General features: G+C 34.7%; 6 protein-coding genes across 11 annotated transcripts; 2 read left to right on the forward strand and 4 right to left on the reverse strand.

Annotated features, from left to right (window-relative positions):
- Window positions 1-40: 40 nt before the first annotated feature.
- Window positions 41-4,303, reverse strand: LOC107264934 (neurofilament heavy polypeptide). The gene is made up of 6 exons (XM_015733758.2): window positions 4,095-4,303; window positions 3,602-3,700; window positions 1,122-3,515; window positions 906-1,058; window positions 694-817; window positions 41-608 (listed from the first exon to the last, which is right to left on the reverse strand). Exons 1-6 carry the CDS (start codon window positions 4,153-4,155, stop codon window positions 512-514), a joined length of 2,928 nt encoding a protein of 975 aa, XP_015589244.1. The 5' UTR covers window positions 4,156-4,303; the 3' UTR covers window positions 41-511.
- A 59-nt stretch (window positions 4,304-4,362) lies between these two features.
- LOC107264940 (RNA transcription, translation and transport factor protein) lies at window positions 4,363-6,571 on the forward strand. 2 transcript variants are annotated; one of them, XM_015733782.2, is made up of 5 exons: window positions 4,363-4,602; window positions 4,719-4,940; window positions 5,007-5,105; window positions 5,177-5,583; window positions 6,436-6,571. In XM_015733782.2, exons 1-4 carry the CDS (start codon window positions 4,542-4,544, stop codon window positions 5,539-5,541), a joined length of 747 nt encoding a protein of 248 aa, XP_015589268.1. In that variant the 5' UTR covers window positions 4,363-4,541; the 3' UTR covers window positions 5,542-5,583; window positions 6,436-6,571. The 2 variants fall into 2 exon arrangements, with proteins under 2 accessions (XP_015589268.1, XP_015589258.1); XM_015733772.2 differs by lacking the exon at window positions 6,436-6,571 and having other exon boundaries at window positions 5,177-6,378.
- On the reverse strand, window positions 6,351-8,673 carry LOC107264947 (AN1-type zinc finger protein 2A). Its single transcript, XM_015733802.2, has 2 exons — window positions 8,587-8,673; window positions 6,351-8,394 (listed from the first exon to the last, which is right to left on the reverse strand). Exon 2 carries the CDS (start codon window positions 8,367-8,369, stop codon window positions 7,722-7,724), a length of 648 nt encoding a protein of 215 aa, XP_015589288.1. The 5' UTR covers window positions 8,370-8,394; window positions 8,587-8,673; the 3' UTR covers window positions 6,351-7,721.
- A 617-nt stretch (window positions 8,674-9,290) lies between these two features.
- LOC107264959 lies at window positions 9,291-9,887 on the reverse strand. Its single transcript, XM_015733813.2, has 2 exons — window positions 9,504-9,887; window positions 9,291-9,378 (listed from the first exon to the last, which is right to left on the reverse strand). The coding sequence occupies exons 1-2, from the start codon at window positions 9,790-9,792 to the stop codon at window positions 9,314-9,316; spliced, it is 354 nt and encodes a 117-aa protein (XP_015589299.1). The 5' UTR covers window positions 9,793-9,887; the 3' UTR covers window positions 9,291-9,313.
- Window positions 9,888-11,090: 1,203 nt separating this feature from the next.
- Window positions 11,091-12,954, reverse strand: LOC107263197 (transmembrane emp24 domain-containing protein bai). 2 transcript variants are annotated; one of them, XM_015730134.2, is made up of 6 exons: window positions 12,614-12,954; window positions 12,261-12,393; window positions 12,106-12,176; window positions 12,000-12,002; window positions 11,592-11,718; window positions 11,091-11,518 (listed from the first exon to the last, which is right to left on the reverse strand). In XM_015730134.2, exons 1-6 carry the CDS (start codon window positions 12,800-12,802, stop codon window positions 11,397-11,399), a joined length of 645 nt encoding a protein of 214 aa, XP_015585620.1. In that variant the 5' UTR covers window positions 12,803-12,954; the 3' UTR covers window positions 11,091-11,396. The 2 variants fall into 2 exon arrangements, with proteins under 2 accessions (XP_015585620.1, XP_015585625.1); XM_015730139.2 differs by lacking the exon at window positions 12,000-12,002 and having other exon boundaries at window positions 12,614-12,950.
- A 420-nt stretch (window positions 12,955-13,374) lies between these two features.
- LOC107263178 (spindle and kinetochore-associated protein 1) lies at window positions 13,375-15,332 on the forward strand. Of its 4 annotated transcripts, none has more exons than XM_015730107.2 (5): window positions 13,375-13,474; window positions 14,035-14,124; window positions 14,197-14,318; window positions 14,410-14,890; window positions 14,966-15,332. In XM_015730107.2, exons 1-5 carry the CDS (start codon window positions 13,396-13,398, stop codon window positions 15,118-15,120), a joined length of 927 nt encoding a protein of 308 aa, XP_015585593.1. In that variant the 5' UTR covers window positions 13,375-13,395; the 3' UTR covers window positions 15,121-15,332. The 4 variants fall into 4 exon arrangements, with proteins under 4 accessions (XP_015585593.1, XP_024937274.1, XP_015585600.1 ...); XM_025081506.1 differs by lacking the exon at window positions 13,375-13,474 and adding an exon at window positions 13,478-13,496; XM_015730114.2 differs by lacking the exon at window positions 13,375-13,474 and adding an exon at window positions 13,591-13,923.
- Window positions 15,333-15,338: the final 6 nt, after the last annotated feature.

The following is a 15,338-nucleotide window of genomic DNA, read 5'->3' on the forward strand; positions in this document are numbered from 1 at the left end:
CATCTAAGGGACATTAAGATAATGTTATATCCACCAGGCATGTTTTTCTCACTTTTTATTTAATCAAAATATTAGTTACTTACACGTTCTACAAATTCAGCAAATTATAAAAAGAAAATAAAAGATCGACATAAAAAGAAAAAGATCAGGATGCAAATATCCAGATTGAGGCACCAGTTACAAATAACGTTTTTCTTTCATGTTTACATAGCAGCAGCGGCTCGTCTTCTCAAGACTCAGCGTAATTTTTGTACTTCATTTCATCCCAATTGGCCATGTTGCTCTAATATAGGAAGGAAGGAAGGAAGAAAAAAGAAGATGAGTAAAGAAAGATAAAGAAAACGATTTAAAGAAAAAGTTAATATAAATAAAAATACCGTTATCCATTTTTTCACTTTTAAACAAGCACGAATGCTCTGATAGCATAATTGTTAGTGATCATAAATCTTAAACTCTAAAACATAAATCTATCTATTGAAAAAAATTGATTTTCGATCACGATTCTTGTTCTTCATTGATGCAAATTGCGCGACTTCATCTGCAACTCAAAGCGCCGATTTGTGCGAACCCCTTTTAAAAGCGTTCGATTCTCCTCCTTTTTTTTCTCCCTAAACAAGTTTTAGAAAAGCTCGATTTTGCGAACGGGCTCTATTTATTTGAGAATAATTATTACAAGGTATACTTTGATCCCACCTTGGTCTTGCGACTTGCCGCTTTTTAGAAACAACCTCCGTGGCTTCGGGCTTCCGCAACTTAAATCCGAATCTGTTGCAAACACCATTTCCAACGTTCGACAAGGACGGTATATTGATTGCCACTGCGAAAAAATTTGAAAAATAAAAGTGTTTAAGAACGTTAACGAGCGCCTGTCGATAGTCAAAATAAATATTAGTTCCCCTACGTACATTTCGAGGTATTCCCAACGAGGTTGTTGCTCAGAACGATGTGTCGCTCCTGAACTCGTTTTTTCGCATCCACGAGAGACTCCATCTTCGCGAACTTCTTCTGATGAATTTCAGCAAAATTTGGTGCTTTTCGTGCAACAGGCGTTTTTAAATCTATAAAAGGAAAGCGGGCACATGGACGATGAAGTTACAACTTACTATAAAATATTATTTTACCTCTCTTCTTGGGGGAATGAGTTGAAATTTTTGGTCTACTGAGTCTGCTGACTGATGCATTTTGTGCCTTCTGACTCGTTCCCGGTGTTCTCGTGTTGATGTCAGACGCTGAGACGGACCTCCTTTTCAACTGTGGTTTTATCACAGCAACTTTTGCTTCGACATTTGTCATGGAAGTGGATCTTCGTAAATTTTCACTGGCTTCCTTAAGAGGTGTATAAATTTTTCTACTTTGAATAGCACTGTACTGTTTTATCGAAGTGGGCAATCTCGACTGTACTGTTTTAAGGGACGGCGCAACGGATGACTTAGATCCACATTCCGCTGAATCAAGACCATCTGCGACAGAATCATTCTCAGTAGTTCGTGCGAAACGAACTCGGCAAGTCCGCTTAACCTGACGGCTGTTTTTGTCCGACTCGTCATCCACCATTGAACGTTTCCTCCTCTCTTTTTGAAAATTGGGGGTCTTTGGTTCAGTTACTTCGTAGGTATCATTATCCAGGTCCTTGTGAGTTTTCAATGCGGAATCATCGTTAGTAATTTCAAAGGTACCGTCCTTTCTAGATGAATCCGGACTGAACGTGTGGCCTCCATTTATCAATTCAGTTTCATTGGTTAAAGGTTTTTCCTCGTTCTCGATTAAGGAACAATTTGTAAGGAAGTCGTCCATGTTTTCACGTAGAGTAATCGTGGACAGGAAAGAAGAGTTTGAGGGAGACGTTCTGTCATCTATTCTAGAAGATGTTTTTAATTTCGGTGATAGATGCATAATTCGGGCGATCCTGTCACGTGGTGTCGAGGACAACAGTGGCTTCTCGATGTCTATATGTCGTTCTTGCGGAATCGTCAGACTGCTCGCATCTAAGCCCGGCTTGGATGCTGAGCGTTTTAAACTTATATTCTCCGGGGTAGATATGGGTCTCAGTGGTGTCCCGGAGTCAGTAATCGGTGATCGTTTCTTGTTCAAAGATTTGGCCCTTCGCGGGCTGTCTCCACCGTGAAGCGACAATTTCATCGTCACCGGTGTCTTTAGAGGAGTCCCGGGTGGCGTTGAGAGCGAAGGACTTTTTGCTGTAGATTTTCTACCTTTTGGCACGGGTGTACGCACCTTCATCTTCTTCGAAACGATCTTCGGCGTTCTCGATGGCGATTTGATCGGTGATCTTGATGCGGCTAGCTTAATGGGAGACTTTCGAACTTTTGATGCTGATACGCTAACTCTTTCCCGGGATGTTCGCGGAGATGTTCCTGAAGTAGGAATCTCCAGTCGTGTTAACCTCACAACAATTTCTGGTGAGGCTGTTGATTTTGACAACGAAGAGTGAACGGACGTCTGAGGTGTCTTCGAAGACCCGCGTATCATGAAGCTTCTTTTGTTGTTCCCAGGCGATATCTTTGGCGATTTTAACACGATCTTTGGAGACTTTGAATACTTTGGACTGGTTTTCAGTTTCGGCGATGTGGAGCTTCCTCTTGACGCTCTTGCTAGCGACGGCGAAACAATCTTCTTGACAACTCCAGTCATGAGGTTCATCGTATCCTTAGTTTGGTTTGTCTTTACTTTCGGGGAGTTTTGCTCGGAAACTGTCGAAATGTCAGACGCAGCTGGAGAATGTAACGTAATCGGCAACTTCCTAGGACTTTTGGATAATCTCAAAGGCGTCTGGGAATGACTCTTAGGTGACCTCAAATTCAATGGAGACCTCTTTGGCGTCTTTGTCGATCTGTGGGGCGTCAGATTTACTACAATTGGACTATTCTGTGGTGTTACTATTCCGTTCGGTAATCTCTCTCTGCGTTTGCGTAATATTCGTGGTGATAGCGGTTGTGGGGTCTCATTTCTATTCTTCCCGGTTGGCCACTTTTGCAACACGTTTAAGAATTCATCTGTAGTTAGCTCCTTGATCATGGAATCACTTTCGTCATTTGCTGAGGAACTATTCAAGGTACTTGATTGAGAACTTTTTTTATCTTTCAACCCTTCTTGGGGATTTTCACTGTCATTCTTTGCAAAGCTACTTTCATATGTTATTTTGGATTTTGAATTTCGAATTCTCCTCAAAGGAGTTCTTTTTGCTTTTGATACTTTAATTGGTGACCTTTTTTTTGCCACCTTCTTTTTGACAATAGATGTATCACTTTTGTCACTTAATTCATCTGTACCCTTCTTTGCACGTTTTCTTGTACGAATTGGAGAATTTTCTACTACAATTTCCTGCGATGAGTTCAATTTTTCTTCATTAGTATTTAAGGTTGTCTTTTTCATAAATCTGGTAGTAGCCCTCTTGTGAATTGCTTTGTTTGTCTCATCTTGTTTTGAAGCATCCAATTCGGATGCAAAACTAGTATCAAGATTTGTTGTGTTCTGCAAATTTTTAGTGTGATGTCGTCCTGTTGAAACATTATAAGTTATGTTTATATTTATAAACATATTGTCAATGACTAAAAAAATATTATGAAAAGAGCAAATAAATTACTTGTTCTCTTTATCCCTCTTTCTTGTGCTACATTTTTTAGAGTTCTCTCAGATTCTTCATCAGCAGATGGTTCATTGCGATTCTCAATCTTCTTGGTAACTAGAATAATTATTAACATTAAGATATCTGTAAAGTCTTTTTTCCCATTGACAGAAACAATTTAATTTTTAAAGTAGATATTACTAATAAAAGAGAAATGGGGGATGGTAAGTACTAATAACAAACACTAGACATTAATATTTTAGTATGCAAAAGATCCTTTCACCGACTGTAATACTACTACAATGATAAAATAACATATTCAGTTAAATAATCGTAACACGATGCCAAGAATTACTTTAACATATATTTCAAATAATACATTTATTAGTGCAAACCGCCAATGAATACGCCATATTTTCTGTACAGCCCGCCCAAAACCGCAGCCTCAGAATGCACAAATTTTTAACAAAAAAAATAGAAAAATATATGAGATTGAAAACCTTTTACTTACTTTGACGGGTTTGCCTTGGAGAAGCGGTATTTTCCTCACTATTTTTCCTCTTACGAACCATGTTTTTTTTCAGAAATTTGGCTTGTTTTGTACGGAAACAATCACGTTAGAGGAAACATCGGCTTACTTTTGAAACGGCCGAACGTGGCGCTGTCGTTTTGAAATTGAACGGTTGTGATCAGCTTGTTGATTCTTCCAGCCAGCCAACCAATAAGTGGTCTGTGCAGTCGACCAAGGACGTTTTACGACGGCCGATTCACATCAATTCCTCAAACTCTCCATATTCGGCAATGCCCATAATACCATACGGATTCATATGTGATAAGATTGTTGTAGCACTGCTGTCACAGGATATTGAAAGAGTGACACTTCATTAAAGTACTCGAAAAGTCATTTAGAAAATTCACCCGAAAGTTCTTTTTTATTATCTCGAACATTCTTGAAAAGATGTTCGAGAGAAAGTTAAAAGCTCTTGACTATATAGATTGGGATAAGGTAAACGGAAATGGTAAGCCGGCATCTGCTTTTCGAGTGATTTCTACGTATTTTAATGTCATTAAGTAATAAGATGATCATTCATAATTTGTATGATAATAGTAAAGTAATAATGACATTGGGTTTTAGATGTTCAACACTTTCGAAAATTGGTCACATGGTTGGAGGATCAGAAGATTCGACATTATAGAATAGAAGATAGAAAGGAACTGCGTGATATTAATTCAGAGAATTGGCCACAAACTTTTGCTAAGTACTGTAGTGATGTTGCATGTCCAATTACAACTTGTCCCCTAGATCAGTTGGAATGGTTACTTGGATTTGCTATCAGATTGGAGTTTGAAGATGACCGTCAGTATTTTTATATAAAGATATCTGCATAATTGAACAAATAGCTTTAACTCTGTTTATTTATAGACAAGAATTACCAACAAGCTACAGGCAATAAGGCAAAGAATAAACAAGAAGCGGCAGTACCATGCGTAAAATCTTCTAATCCCTTAGACAACTTAGATTGTATGTATTGCTTAATCATCTTTCTTATTCCGATTGAGGAAAATCACTATATAAATTTCTGTTTATTTCAGTTGAAAGCAATGACTTTAAGAATGGTGTCAATGTCATTGCAAAAATTCTTCAGGTTCCTCAACATCCTAATCACTTAATAACATTGGAGGCCTGCAGCAAGATTGTATGCAAGAGATTGAATCCTAGTGCATTGGAAAATCCAAATTCGGTTATAGTAAAAGGTAAAGCATTTCCAATTTTGGAGGCTGACCTTGGTTTTGATATGGGAGATAAAGTATTGAACACAGCAGCAAAAATTCTTCGATTACTATACATACACGATATTAGGGACCTACAAACGAAAATTAATGAAGCCATAGTTAGTGTACAAAACATAACTGCTAATCCTAAGACGGACACGAAGTTGGGTAAAGTTGGCATATAAGTAATTCTCCAAAATCCATGATAATTTACACTGCAATCAAAGGTAACTAGTTACTTGTAAAGTAGTTATTTGTACAAATTTTCTTAAAAAATTTAAATAGTACTTAATTCCGTGCGACTCATGCTGCTACCATAATTGAAAATATCTTAAAAAGAACTCAACAATAGCGTTTCATTTATTGGACCAATCGCTTGGTAAACATTATCTCACATTTTACATAAGACACATCTGATGTATAATCATTCTAGAGTTGGCTCCAAAATTGAATGGAGATGTCTCCTTCATTTTCAATTGAAGTCTTTCAGCCTTTGATCTACTTACTATCCGTATACTAATTACTCTTAAAAGTTTATCTTGCCGAAATCTATGTCAAAGCACATCACTATTATTAAAAGAACAATGTAGTGTATGTTGTACTTATAGTAAATGATTGCTTCTAAAAGATTGGTTAGACTTAAACTGTCGGTCGCAAGTCGAGGAACGCAATTTATACACGAGAAACTTTTGACACTAAAGCTAATCAAATTAGGTCAAAGAGAATAAAATATAAGCAACTGAATTTTATTCTCTAAATTTTCAAATATTTTTTACTACCAATATATGGATCTGTAGAGATTAAACACTGATTCCAGATGATCTTAAGGGCTACAGTGAAAATTTTTTAAGAAAACCTATTGATTCTTGATAATGTTCGAACTAACGATAACTATACGATACGAGATATGCACTAACATAAGTTATACTAATAACTTGTAATCACAATTACTCTTAATGATATATTAGTTAAGGACTAAAAAATGAACATCACGTGTTGATAATAAATATTTATTAAATGGATAACAATGTGAGCAAATTATAAGTTAACACTGTGTTTACAATGGAAAATGTTTCTAGGAATGTATGGCAGGCAACTTCAGCACACGACAAATCTTTCTAAATTTATATTACAGGACACTTGAGATACCAAAAGTGTCTTAGTAATTGAAATTCCTTAAATGGATAATAATTTACTTGCTGACCATAATCAAACATTAATATTTTGATACTGTGAGAAACTCTCATGGGGACAAGAAATATAGATGATACTTTTAGATATATATATATGCTTTGAATAAATGTAACTGTAATGATGAATCATATCTAGAACTGTTCATTGATTGTTTAAGTTTAGGAAATTAATCAGATATATCGTTTATTATCACAGAATTTGTTGATTCTTTTTGTTTAAAATGTGCATTTGTACAATTATGTCCCTCTAAGCTGCAATGCTCAAGGTTTCTTTACCATAGTTCACTTCATCAATGATCGGACAAGGACTCATTCAACTAAATTCGGATGGTTTTTTTCTTTTTCCTATAAAGTATATGCCATTAACGTTTTGCAAACCATAATAGGGACACTTTGAGTGCTCACACAAGAATACAACTGTGTAGCATTGAATTTCTTAAACATTTAGATACTTCAAACATTTCCGTCCGACATTATTTATTTAGTGTCATCATTCGAAATTTAACGAGTAAGTGTTAATTTTTCATTAAATAATGGAGATTAATAATTTTATAGTCATCTGGCTAGATGTTCTACTCTGGCAACTGGACTTTGCTGAGCAAACGCTTAAAAATTTTTAGTAATTGACGTTATAAGCAGATTCCATAATAGCAAATTCTTACATGTATTTGTAATATTATGACAAAATATATAATATAGTTGACGCTTGTATGAAGCTGACTGCGTAGTAAATGTATCGATGTAAATATATATATGTATAATGTATGTTAAAAATGTTATACTCCGACTTACAATTATGACCACCGAGAGATTGTTCAGATGAAATGATTTTATGGAGGAACAGCGTCATCCAATCCTTTCGTTCGTTAATTCTTCATGCTCTAAACGCACGTAGAATCAGTGACTCATAAGTAGTGAGTATATTTTTCAGAATAAAAATGAACATTCAAAACGGCTTGTAAACCTCAATTTGTCTACTAAGGCACTCTCCATTGAGTCTGCCCAGTGAACACTTAATGAAGCAATTTCAAAACACGAAATATTTGTGCTAAAAAGACAATTCTAAAAAGAATGTAAGCATCGGTGCTGTCGTCAACGACCTTCATGGGTTGTGTGTGCTTTAGCAATGGAATGTCACTGGCAAAAGTGCTTCATCATTGTACATTGAAAAATTAGGACAGTCTACATCTATCTTTGCTGCTTGAAGGCACCACTTGCAATCCCTGTCTTCTGGGTGGCTGCTCATCCTGTAAGGATGCTTGAAGTGCTCTGGCTAGGGCCTCATCCTCACTCAACGTTCCCTGTATATTTCGGATGTTTTGAGAATCATTTGTACTACCCTGCACTGCTGTTTTACTACTTGTTTGTCGATTCAAAGCTTCGAGTCTCCTCAATCTGGTGGCCTCTTCTCTCCCGATGCATGCGTGATCTGTTGGATGTCTATGTTTCAAACAAAAATTGTTTCCACAATCACTGCATTTTACTTGTACAATTTCCTTGATTTTACAGCCCTTTGTTGAACACTTATTGGTAAAGACTTTCCGACGACTCTTTCCAAAGTCTGCTTGACAATCATTATCCATATGTTGCCCAACAGCCAAATCTGGTGGATCTCCACGTTTCGATGGAATTGGCATATTACACAATGGACATACTGGAACTTGTACATCCTTCTTATAAGCACTTGGACAAGAGTGGGTAATGTAAGATATGTGATCAGTACAAAAAATTGATTCACAAGCATCACATTTCAGTGGGAGAAAATCAAGTCTATTGCAAGTTTGTTCAGAGCAGTGCTCTCCCAAGTTTGGAAATTCCATCGTACACCAAAGACCAATATTATGTCTGCAAAGAAAGAATGAAACTTATATTCTCAATTACGTTTTGCATAAGCTATGTAATCATGCCGAACAATATCTATATCAATATTCATGCTCTAAAATTCAAAAGGATGATGCAATCTTGTTAAATGTACGATATAAAATATCTAAAACATATTTAGAAATTATTAGATCCGCCCAGAATTTAGAAACGTACTATTCTGTGCTAATACACTGGAAAAACGAAAGCAAAATTTAAGATATGGTCCAAAATTACTCCGAAAATACTGTTCTATTTATTATACAGGAATAAGTCAAGAAAGTAACACTCACCAGGAACGACAGAATATCTTGAATACGAGGAAATGCTACTAGTTAAGTAATAATCCGATAAATATTTAGAAACTTCTGAACGGACGTATCACGAACACTCTCCCGCACAGACTAAAATTTGAATAAAAACACTCGGACACTTTAACTGACGTAAATATCTTTTACGTAAAGTAACTTGTACCGGAGCTTACTCGGCACAAAGTGATAAGAAATTTCAAACGAACATCCTTTTTATATAGACGACAGTTAAATTGTAGAACATTCTAAATTTGTTGCATCACGAAATTACCGACAGGAAAGTGAATAATCATGACGCTGCTGTTTGAGTGACTTGATCGTAACACCCTCGCACGGGATCACGAGGAAAACTCAATTTCCAAAATATTTTTAAAATATTTATACAAACATAATTATTATAGTGGGGTGTTACAGTTTTATGGAAAATAGTTAAATTATTATTTTTTTATTAAATATAAAATCATTTTACTTGTGGGTATTGCACATTTCTTGAAAATATCTGTTATAAAAATTCAGTGAAAACACCATAGGTAAAATTATGCGCTTATATAAAATAGTATAGTCTAACAGTTTTTACATATGAAAATTTTTATTTATCCAAATTGATCTTGAAATGGAGGTAAATTCAATATTCTTGCAGAGCCAAGAGCCATCAACCCTACAAAGTCAAAATTATGTATTAAAAATTCAATAATGTCTGTTTCTAGGTTAAAGCAATTTTATAAATATTGAATAGTCAGATTCCAGAGGGTGGATAGTGAAAAATTATAAATCTTTATTTACCGCATGCGATGGAAAACATGATTGATTTGCCAATAGTTTTATTAAACTTTTTTCTATGATGAGAAACGTAAATTCCAGCACCAATCAAGCCAGCACCGCTTATAAGTCTACAAGCTATGCAGTCTCGGTTTCTATTAGTTAAAATATTGTTTACTGTTCCTGACATGTTATCAAAAAGCAAGTCAAGAAATTTTGGAAATGTTAAGACAATATTTTGCACTGATTTAATTTTCTGTAGAAATACTCTAATATATTGGGGCACTAACAAAATTGCTCGTATCGACCGCATAGATGGCGGCGTACTAAGCACGTGGCCAACATTAAAATGTTTTGACAAAAAAATTTAATAAGTATAACAGAGATGAGTAGGGAGATTGCCAATGAGCCTGTTTTTGGTGAAGGCAATTTTTCTCTGGTTTCGGCGCGCCACCTTAGCGGAGGGCCCTCGAAGCAGTTCCACGTTTTTGATTGGTCGTGTATATATAGTAATACTACGCGTGATAATCTGGAGCTGTGTTTTGGCGTGTCGACGCGCCACCTGAACGAGACTCTCGAACTAGTTCCACGTTTTTGATTGGTCGAATGAATTCGTATGCTATTAAAAAAGGAAACAGCCTACCATAAGTGTTTGTCACAGGTAGGCTCTCGGGAAGAAGAAACGTTCGCTGATTCATGTACCAATTTATTGGATGTATACGATGTAATATAATACAATATTTGTAGATTAATATAATCATATATTTAATGAATCTTAAGTTAACTAGGTGAACCAATAAGCATAGTTGATAATTAAGAAAAAAAATAAAAGGGTTGAGACGTGAGTTTCGAACTCGAGACTCTCGGACGTTAATCCAGCATCAAGCACGTGTGCTATCGTGTCATTGTGGTATATTATTTAGCAAACTTGTATTTGTGTAGTTACCCACGTTCGAGAGTTTTTGTTTAAGTTTTATTTGGTCACTCTATTATTTACAAAGCTTCATATGGATATTAAGGGAATTAACATCGGCAAAATTTACTACCTTATTACTACGGTTTATGTAATATGCAGTAAGAAAGGGTGGATTCAAGTCTCCCTATTTGAGTGTTCACCCGGTTTAAAATCATAGATCTCGAGGAACACACGAATTCATTGGACCAATCAAAAACGTGGAACTAGTTCGAGAGTCTCGTTCAGGTGGCGCGTCGACGCGCCAAAACACAGCTCCAGATTATCACGCGTAGTATTACTATATATACACGACCAATCAAAAACGTGGAACTGCTTCGAGGGCCCTCCGCTAAGGTGGCGCGCCGAAACCAGAGAAAAATTGCCTTCACCAAAAACAGGCTCATTGGCAATCTCCCTACTCATCTCTGAGTATAAAGTACAATGAAGACGGTGTAAAACCTTCGAACTGAACAAACATTTTATTGACAATAGAAATCCAACAGATTGTTGAAAATAAAGTTGTATACCAAAATAATAGTTTCCTTATACAACTAAGTTCATACGTGTAGTTTCATGTAAAAAAGAAGCATACCTTACACCAAATTTTGTTTAGTAACTAAATAACGTTTGTTTACTAAAATAAATAATTTAATTGATTTACAAAATTATTTCCTTAATTGTGTTTAATAAGCCTTTCGGATTGTGTACAATACAAAATATTGGGTGGCATAGTGAGAAAGATGGTCGAGAGTTCCTTTGTACAATATTCTTACAATAAATATATGATAATCATATCTTGTTTTTCAAAGATTCCTGTAAGTCTTTGTTACTTCATTTTATTTCGTTAATTGTTCATCCTTTCGACATCGAGCAGTGAAAGGGTCTCCTAATGACATCACAAGGTGTATCTGAGACATTGATGAATGTCCGAATACAGGAAGGTAGAAGTATTCCGCGTTCTTCTATTCTATGAGTTTCTTTGCCTTGAAGAAACGTCTTAAGTAAAGCACCTGCCAAGTAGCCAAGCCTAAGAGGCAGCACATTGAGAATATACTGAAGTAAAGAACGCGGCTGTTTGTCATCTCTAAAATGCATAACATTAAACGTAAATTACATGTCTTTTTATATTGAAGCAAAGTAGTAACAACAAATTTTACCATTTGTATCTCTCATTTCTTCTTCATTCTTGCGCATTCTTGCAAAGTCTTGTACAATTGTCTCAGATATATCCTCGAGACGTTTCAATTCCACTTCAATTGGTTTTAATTTGGCAGCTTCGCCAATCTAAAATATGCATATTACAATTTGTTAATCCTGCTCTGTTTATGGAAAACAAAAGATGTGCATTACATAAATGGGTAATTAATAGAATTATGGCACACTGATAGTTTAATTTATTATAGTGAACATATTTTGCAAATAAAACAATGTACAAAGTTAATTGAAAAGTGGAGGAAGGGACAAAATGAATGCTATGCTATTGACATAAAATAAAAATAGGTATTGAAAGAAGTCAAAGGTTCATGCCAAAAGTACGACACTGAAAAGGCTAAATATTTCTTTACCAGCTGTATGCCCAAATAAGCCACATATAAAAGAGAAAAGAAAGAATGTTCTATAAGAATATTTGTACTTTACACTAAACTAAATATAATTTATAATTATACTTACACCCTCATAATTCTTGGCTTCAATACCTTTCTTAATAATTAGAGAAACCTCCTGCTTTATACCACGCTGATCTAAAATCCATTAATATAATAAAATAAGTTAGGACACTGCCAATATAAATAGCAAAAATAAAAACACCATTTATAAAAACATACGGCTTGGAACATGTGAGATGAAGCAAATTTCAATCTTATCGAGCGTATCAGTAACAAAAGAGAATTTTTTCTCTTTCACTCCATGCAACACATCCTCCCTTTGAAACAGAATATGCTTCTTGGAGTCTTTGACCTAAAAAAAAAAGACAAAAATTATATTATAATCAATATTCATACAGAAATTATACCGATGCAATGGAAAAACTTCTTTAAATTTATTACTCTCCTAAATGTATTTTTATCAATAAACATTGATTTAAAAAAATCATCGAAAATAGCACAACAGCCATATTGCAGGTTAGTATACATAACCTAGTGAATTACAGGGAAACTTAAAATAAATGCATAATTACCACAGTGTCGACTTTTTGACCTGGTGCTTCGGAGACTTCATAATCTCCTGTGACCAAGACATTTGCTTGCACTTCTTCCTTCAGGCACTTCTGAGAGTTGGGCTCCAAATAAAACATGATACCATTGACACGGGCGGCCAGAAGCACAGCCAAAAAGGCCCCGACACTTGTGCTCTTCGTCGTTTTCATTGTATCGTGAGTATCTTACGCGTTTTGACAAGCACACCTGACAGTTCTTTCAAGATTACGGAATAAAAATCAACACACGTTCCTCAACATTGCGATGAGTTGGCAGCCATTCGGAACATTGGCTCGTTTGACGTGTACGTCACCTCCGGAACTGAATGTCACCCGGAAACATCCGGAAGGTACAAGAAAGAGCCAATCCAAGCAATTTTGCTTATGCACTCATTCTCTTTATCAAACACCAAATCATAATTTTCCACGCACAATTCTTTTCTGTATTTATCTTAAGAAAAGGGAACAAAATAGTCTTCGCTGTGAATAGTTTAGTTGATGGCGATATAGACGTATAAATTTAATGACAATAGTAAATGTACAGCCAATCCCCTTTATCGCGTATCACAAAATATATAGCACATATAAAAATAATATCAAGTTTTGCGAGATATTTTTTATTCGCATTAATGCATCATTAATGTTATAATTACATGTGGTATAGATTTTTCCATTTATTTATTTAAATATTACATGTTCTTAATTTATTGAGTTAATTTATTTTATATTATTTAAATTAACCACGCCCTCTGTGTAGCAGTTGCATGTACCATTTGAAATTTCAATTTCAAATTCAAATATTACATGGTAGAATTCGAATGTTATACAATTCTTTTTTCGAAGGTACGAGAATAAGATGTTTTAGGTACTAATATCCTTTTCCCCTTAATTTTCTGTAAAATTGCATGGCTCAAGTCGTTATTGCTACAAAGAATTGAGTTTAAAATTAAATTCTTAACCTCTTTGATTTGTGGCGTCTGCTACAGGAACCTTATAGCTTTGAAAAATAAATTAAAGATTATTAAAATATCTCATAATTTTATTCGATATTAATACATAAATGCAGACCTTATATTATAAAAATGTATAAATATAAAAATTAACAGCTTCGGAAAAGTACTGAAGCACAAGTAAATTTGTAGTATCATTCACACACTCAGGAAAGGACAACATAGGTATAATAAAAAAAATAACGTATTCTGTGATTCTTGTGACAAGCAGCTTCGAGCACAAATAATTCAGTGATATAAAATATTCATAAAGAAATCTGCGAAAAATGTCTGAAATTAAGGGTGTGCTATTTTATTTTACTAACCTTTGAAATTTCGTAGTATTAAATCAAATATATGAGTTTAGTCTAAAACTGTGCATATACTAAAGATAAGAATTCTTTTTCTTTTCAGAAATGATGTCAGTCGTGTCTTTGGACGATATTTTGACAGAGCAGTCCATTAAGCTTGAGCAGCTTACAATGGCAACATTATTTTTAAAAGGTATGTAGGACAATCTATCAAATTTGATTTATTTTCGATAGGATTTAAAAATCATTACTCATTATTCTAAAGATAAAAAGGACATTATGCACCAATTAATTGAAATACAGCATGAGGTCTTTGGAATGAAAAAAAGTTTAGATACAATGCAGAAGGATTTAGAGAAGATGAAACAGCAAAATGTACATTGCCGTGTGAGTATTTCTATTTACTGTCTTTGACGTTTGACCAACTTGCCTTTTTAATATGGAACCTCGTTATCTATAACAACAATATATAATGCAGGAACTTTCATCAATGATAGAAACACTTATTCAAAGACTTACACATATGGCAGAAAATGTTCCGGAACAACTCATTCCAGCATTTCAAAATATTGAACAGTCAAATGCTAATTCGTTGCAGCTGTCTAATGAAGATAGCAATGTACCAAATATGATAAACAAATTTAGCAATTCTGTAAATGTCACAGAAGACCGATATGATGAAAATAATGAAAATAGAGTACTGAACTGTAAAAAGATACTATTTGATGAGCCTGAAGTTTATCGTAGCATCAAGCTACTTACCCAGCAGGAATTTAATAAAATACCAAGATACATTATTGGAAGACAGTCTTTGGAAGCTGTGAATAATTTAGTAATGACTATCAATCAAATATTAAAAGCCAAGTACACCCTGCTTTCTTTGGGAAAAAATGGGGCACGAAAGAAGGGTGTACTAGATCTTTATTTACACTACAGAAAACAGGAGACCATTGAACAAGGTATAGCACGCTAAATGTAAAAGTGCTTTGCATATAATACCATCAACAACTAATTTTTATTTGGTTCTATTAAAGGTAAAATGTATTTTTTCACAAGCGAGGATTATGAGAGGCAGACAAAATCAAAACTGGATAAGATGAAACTGAACCTTCTAACCGCATTACGTCATTGCAAACGGTTGCGAGAAATGCGAGTTGCGAAAACTTTGCAATACATTGTAGTTCAGTAATGCATCACAATGCAGTTTTGAATAAGGAAGAAAGATAATAATAATGTGTCAGTAAAAATGAGAATATGCATTTTTCAAAACTTGTACGGAGCCAACAGTCTCTATGAATATCGAAATAAAACTTATCAGTCGCGTTGCAATTATCCTATCGTTAATCATAGTATAATGTATTTTTCTATTGCTTTTATAAATAAAATTAAGATTTCCAAAAATCATTT

Source organism: Cephus cinctus, unplaced genomic scaffold, assembly GCF_000341935.2.
Source record: "Cephus cinctus unplaced genomic scaffold, Ccin1 Ccin1_scaffold0013, whole genome shotgun sequence".
Classification (NCBI taxonomy): domain Eukaryota; kingdom Metazoa; phylum Arthropoda; class Insecta; order Hymenoptera; family Cephidae; genus Cephus; species Cephus cinctus.